This window comes from Elaeis guineensis, chromosome 12 (genome assembly GCF_000442705.2).
Source record: "Elaeis guineensis isolate ETL-2024a chromosome 12, EG11, whole genome shotgun sequence".
Lineage (NCBI taxonomy): Eukaryota > Viridiplantae > Streptophyta > Magnoliopsida > Arecales > Arecaceae > Elaeis > Elaeis guineensis.
Genome location: NC_026004.2, coordinates 20,900,222 through 20,906,609, shown reverse-complemented (window position 1 = coordinate 20,906,609; position 6,388 = coordinate 20,900,222). Strand labels below are relative to the sequence as shown.

The 6,388-nt window shown below is 42.2% G+C and overlaps 1 protein-coding gene across 1 annotated transcript; it reads left to right on the top strand.

The window, feature by feature from the left end:
* Nucleotides 1–455: 455 nt before the first annotated feature.
* On the top strand, nt 456–2,335 carry LOC105054738 (cytochrome P450 89A2). The gene has a single exon (XM_010936322.4). The coding sequence runs from the start codon at nt 601–603 to the stop codon at nt 2,155–2,157; it is 1,557 nt and encodes a 518-aa protein (XP_010934624.2). The 5' UTR covers nt 456–600; the 3' UTR covers nt 2,158–2,335.
* The last annotated feature ends 4,053 nt before the right edge of the window (nt 2,336–6,388 follow it).

Sequence of the window (6,388 nt, the reverse complement as noted above, 5' to 3'; positions counted from 1 at the left end):
CCTATATTTGCTATTGATTTCTGATCGGGATTTGGTATAACTTTAAACAAAGAAGATATATCCAGTATATTGCATTGGCTATATGCTAGTGATATGCAAGGATTGTTAAACTCATTACTAATTTATCCAAATAATTTATATCTTGAGGTCTCAGGGTTGACAAATCAGCAGGAGAATATAGAACCAAAATGGGACCATTAAGGGTAGGGTTCGAACTGGGCCACGTCTTGTCGCATTTCTATGGAACGCAGGCCTGAAATTGTCACTTTCTTTTTTGAATTAGCCAGAGCCCAACAGGAACACGAAGCCGCAATTTAAATTATTCTTATTTTTAATTTCAACCTGCCCATCCATAAGCCAATGAGAGTCCTCCAACCGTCCATTTGGCACATCCACATCCACATCCACATCCGCGCGCTAGAAAATATCCCCAACACCGTAGCAAGCTGCGAGAGCCAAGGAAACCAACAGAACCCATCCCCCCTCCCCTCTCTCCAGAGCATTGTCTCGCACCTTCACTTTCCCATCTTCCCCTTGGCAGCCTTCCATCCCCACTGCCATCTTACCCTCCCAAAAATTAATAGAACGAAGCCATCAACCATGCTCGATTGGATCTTCCTCTTCCTCACCATCTCTCTATGCTTAGCCTCTAGATTACTCCTCTCCAAACTATCGAACACTTCGAAAAAGAAGCAAACCCTTCCCCCGGGCCCAAGATATATTCCCATCCTCAGTTCCATCCTCTTTCTCCGTCGTTCCCTCTTCGACTTCGAGCCCATCCTCCGCTCCCTCCACGCCAAGTTCGGCCCTGTGCTCACCCTCCGCATCACCTCCCGCCCGTCCATCTTCATCGCCGACCGCGACCTCGCCCACCAGGCCCTCGTCCAGGCCGGCGCCACCTTCGCCGACCGCCTCACCGCCACCGAGGCCAGCCGCCTCCTCACCAGCAACCGCCACAACATCAGTTCCGCCCCCTACGGCCCCCTCTGGCGCCTCCTCCGCCGCAACCTCACCGCCGAGATCCTCCACCCCTCCCGCATCAAGCTCTTCGCCCCCGCCCGCCGCTGGGTCCTCGACATACTCGTCAACAACCTCAAATCCAAGTCCGAGACAGGGGACGGGGTGGTGGTGGTCATGGAGAGCTTCCAGTACGCCATGTTCTGCTTGCTGGTCTTCATGTGCTTCGGCGAGAGATTGGATGAGAAGACCATCAGAGACATCGAAGCCGTCCAGAGGCATCTGCTCTCGTCCTTCGTTAAATTCAACGTCTTCGCCTTTCTTCCCAAGATCACTAAGCTCGTGTTCAGAGAGAGGTGGAATTCGCTCTTAGCAATCCGCCAGAAACAAGAAGAAATCTTCATCCCTTTGATAAGAGCACGAAGGGACCGAAAGCAGCAGCCCGGCAACGGTGACGGCAAGAACAATAGCAACAGAATCTTTGTCTACTCGTACGTAGATTCTCTTCTCGGTCTACAACATCCTGAGGATGGAGGGAGGAAGCTTAGCGAGGGTGAGATCGTGAGCCTCTGCTCGGAGTTCTTGAGCGGGGGTACCGACACGACGGCCACGGCGTTGCAGTGGATCCTGGCGAACCTTGTGAAGCACCAAGAGATACAAGCGAAGTTACGGGAAGAAATCGAGGGGGTGGTGGGAAGCGAGGGGGAGGAGATCAAGGAGGAGGACTTGCAGAAGATGCCGTATTTGAAGGCGGTGATCATGGAAGGGCTGCGGCGCCACCCGCCGGGCCACTTCGTGCTGCCGCATACCGTGAGGGAGGACGTGACCTTGAATGGATACTTGATACCGAGAGGCGCCGCGATTAATTTTACGGTGGCGGAGATGGGTTGGGATGGAAAGGTGTGGGAGCAGCCGATGGAGTTTAAGCCGGAGAGGTTCTTGGCCGGTGGGTCCGGTGAGGGGGTGGACATAACGGGAAGTAGGGAGATCAAGATGATGCCGTTTGGGGTGGGGAGAAGGATATGCCCTGGGCTTGGGCTGGCGATGCTTCACCTCGAGTACTTCGTGGCCAATTTGGTGAGGGAATTCGAGTGGAAGGCGGTAGATGGAGAAGCGGTGGATTTGTCCGAGAAGCTCGAGTTCACGGTTGTGATGAAGAATCCTCTCCGTACTCGACTCGTTTCACGGAGGAAGGATTAGAGACTTAACGATGGATGCTGTTGCTAGCAGCGATAGATGGTATCTATTTTGATGGTATGTATGCTTCATAGTTGATGGCCATACACACTGTTGCATAGAGAGAATGAACATTGTACCTCTTTTATTTTTAATGAACATCGTACCTCTTTTATTTTTAATGAACATCGTACTTGATGAACCATCTCTCTCCTCTGCATTGAGAGAATTCTTCTCACTGTTTAAAAGGAATGGTTGGGGCAAACCGCTTTTGCTGTATGCTGGTATGTTTGGAGCATGGAAATCTAGAATTTTTCTCAGAAAAAAGAAAAAAGAAACGTCTTGTCAAAAAAATGAAAATGGAAACCTCAACAGTCTATGCTTTTTCTGCGCTCGAAGGTCTTTGAGTTTTAAGCTTGTGGGCGATCTTTGCTCTCCTAAGGATTGGAGGAGTGATGCTCTTGTGTCAGAATCTGCTGAAAAATTCGATGCAACTTGCTTTTCCTAATTTGTTCATAGAAGATGCTTTTCCTAATGTTGTGGACTGCTGTTTTGTCATTATTTCAACAATGGAGGTCGAAATACTTCTCCAATTGATTAAAATATTTTTCTTACTCTCTCTTACGGTTGGCAGTCACATTCTTGATGTTAAATCCTCATTTATAGCTCTTTCTTAAGGTTGCTGGAAAAAGTGGACCCTCTTAGGATGCATGAGTTGAACCTATCCCTCCTCTTTTTTTTTTTTTTCTTTAGAGTGTACTTTTCGGGAGCGACATAATATCAATTATGTTATTGGATTTAAGATGTCCTAAGAAGGTGCAAAAAGTTGTTTCTACCCTATAACTTGGAGAGAAATCCGCTGGCAGCAAATAGAGTAAATTTGGAGCTGAGCTGATAAACTCATGAAGTGTTGGATATGAATGAATCCATTTTGTTCCCATCTCACTCCGATTGTACCCTGGTCTCCTACAAATATAGATCCAGAAAAAATAATAGTGTGATCTATCAAAAAAAAAAAGAGACAAAAAATAATAGAGTATACGCATTATGTACTTCAGCTCTTTCCCTGAAAGAAAGATTGGCTTTCCTTCGAAATCTGTGCAACAGGATGAGTGGAGTTCAAAGTGTAGTGGATGAACCAACAGTGGATTTGCATGAAAGAAGCAAGTCCTGTTTTTCAGCATTAATAAGGAGAGAGTTAAAGTACATAATACATGCACTCTACTATTATTATTATTATTATTATTATTATTATTATTATTATTATTATTATTATGATAGATCACTCACTTATTTTTTTCTAAAACTTGATTAGTGCGAGACCAGGGTAAAATTGGAGTGAGATGGGATTAAAAAACTCCTGAAAAGGAGGGATAGGTTCAACTCATGCGTTCCAGGAAGGTCCATTTTTCCAGCAACGCTATTACATTGAATAACAGCTATAAATGAGGATTTAACATCAAAAATGTGACTGCCCACCGTAAGAAAGAGTGACACTGAACGATGGATGCTGAACGTCTCAGATGCCATAATTCTATGTAAACTATGGAGAGGTTGTTCCTAGTCATGATGCGTAGAGCCCCATGGGATCCATAAAGCGTCTGCAAACAGAGTGTATTTTGATGGTACTTATGGGCTTAGCGTAGGTATGGCTACACAGTTGCATAAGAGGCAAGGCATTAAATGTTGCAGGCTAATCTTGTAGACTGTATCATACTCTAACCTGTTAGTGAACATTAATTGTACCCTTTGCATTTTCAAATGAACATTGTACTTGATTGGACCCTTCTTGCTGTTGAAACGGAAAGGCTGGAACAAACTGCTTTTGCTGTGTGCTGGTATGTTTGAAGCGTGTAATGTAGAATTTTTCTCAACAAAAAAAAGAAGAAAAAATCACCAGTCTATGCTTTATCCGGGGCCCGAAGGTTTCAGGTTTCATCTTGTGGGCGATCTTTGCCCTGCAAAGACTTGCTACAACGATGCTCGTGTCAGAATCTGCTGAAAAATCTGATGTAATTTGCTTTTCCCTTTTTTTTTTCTTTTAAGTCTTGTAGGCTATTATTTTGTTATTTCAACAACAGCGGTCGAAGTACTTCTCCAATTGCTTAAAATATTGTTCTCAATATTTCTTACGGTTGGCAGTCACATTGTCGATGTTAAATCCTCATTTATAGCTGTCCAATGTAACAGTGTTACTGGAAAAACATTGGGCCCTCCTGGAATGGATGAGTTGAATCTATCCCTCTTTTCTCTTCAGCAAAAGAATATTTTGAGTCCTTACCCAAAAAAAAAAAAGGAATTTTGTGAGTGTAGTTTTCAGGAGCCATATAATATTAATTATGTTGTTGGGTTTAAGATGTCTTAAGAAGGTACGATAGACCCACGGAGAGAGCCGGTGGCATCAAATAGAATAAATTTGGAGGAGCGGAGCTGAGCTGATAAACTGGGCAAGAATGAATCGAATTTGATCCCATCTCACTCTGATTTTATCGTGGTCTCCCACAACTTTAGTTCTGAAAAAAATAACTGAGTGATCTATCAATTAAAAAAAAAAAAGGAGAAAAATAATATCTCGCCTTGTCAAAGCTGAAAGAAAGATTTGCTGTCCTTCATGCAAATCCATTGTTGGATAATTCACTGACCACTTTAAAATATGTGCAGGTGGATGAATGAGGAGTTGGAAATGCTGTGAGATCTATGCAATGGGTGAACCAATAGTGGATTTGGGTGAAAGAAGTGAATCCTTCTTTCGTGCAAAAAAATAAACACCGCTCCATCACTGAAAAGCATCTATCCATCCAAAATTCAAATAACACTAAGATAATAACTTTGAAATCAGGCAGCGTGCATGATTGCACATGAAAGAGCATAAGGGTCTTTGTATTAATGATCTAACTGGATCCTATAAAAATTTTGATCTGTCATGTATCAAACTAACTAAAGCCCTGGTTAATTTGGGTTATCAAAAACTAAAGCCCTGGTTTTAGCACGTGTTCCAGTATATAGCTAGAATATATCTAATTGCAAAGTTTATTTGAGATGGTTTTTTTGGATTAATTCAATTTTATTTTCATATTTTTGAAATAATTTATATTTAAATCTTTAGGCACATCAACAAATCAATTTTATAATTTTTTTTATTTAAACGTGAGCTAATTGATATATTTGACACACTGTATATTCTTTAGGCTTAATTATTTTAAAAATCTTAAATTTTTTAAGGATTTTCATATTTATCCTAAACTTTTATTCATTGCAATCAAGTCCTCAAGATATTTCAATTTCTTCCCTGACCGTTACTTCTGTCTAATTACTGTAACGGAAATGGTCGGATGTCATCACGTACCATCACATGGTGTTTCATGAGAGATGATGTGGTGGAGACTGTTTACGTGGCAGATAAGTTTTTTCTCTCCACTCTCTCCCTACTCTCCTCCACTATCTCCTCTGCTACCATCCCCCTCCCCTCTTTCCTCTGTTTTGCCGCCCATCTCCTCTACTCCTCCCACTCCTACTTCACCACCCCTCTTTTTTGTTCCTCTGAAAAGAAGAGTATTCATTTATTTGAATTCTATCAAGTGGAGAATGGAGATGCACAGCGCCATCTTCAATCATATGTTTTCTTTTTTTTTGCTTGAAATTTTTGTCAAATTTATAATCATCGGTTATAAGAGAATTTAGAGGACTGATAGCACCTGAAATATAGAATCTTCAAATCATCTATTGCAAGTGTAATTGGAACTCATCCAATGAGACTTATCAATGGTCAAAATATAAAGATTTTCAGCATGGGCACTTAAAAAACCACACAAATTCTTCTATATCCATATAGAAACCATACAACAGCTCCCTTGATTATTTTTATTGCTTTTTAGGAGAGAAGAAGATTATCTTCAATACCAAACTTTGAAGGATGTCTTTTTACTGACATTGCCAACTATTTTTACTCATTTTCTCACTACCCGCACCCCCACATCTCTCTCTCCCCCTCTCTCTCTCCCACATTCCTTTTATTAGAAAAGTGTGGAATCTTATTATCTTTTTAACCTTCTCGTCCTTCACAACTCCAAGCCATAGGAGTTTGTTTGTAGAGTAGTGAACCCATGGATTTGATTTACATTTCAGCATTTGTTGAAGATTGAGAACTTACATTGAAGTTCCATGGATTTCTAAGATTTGAATGGTAGAGGAGCAGAAGAGATGGGCGGTGGAGTGAGAGGACCAGAGGAGGTGGGCAGCAGAGTGAGAGGAGCAG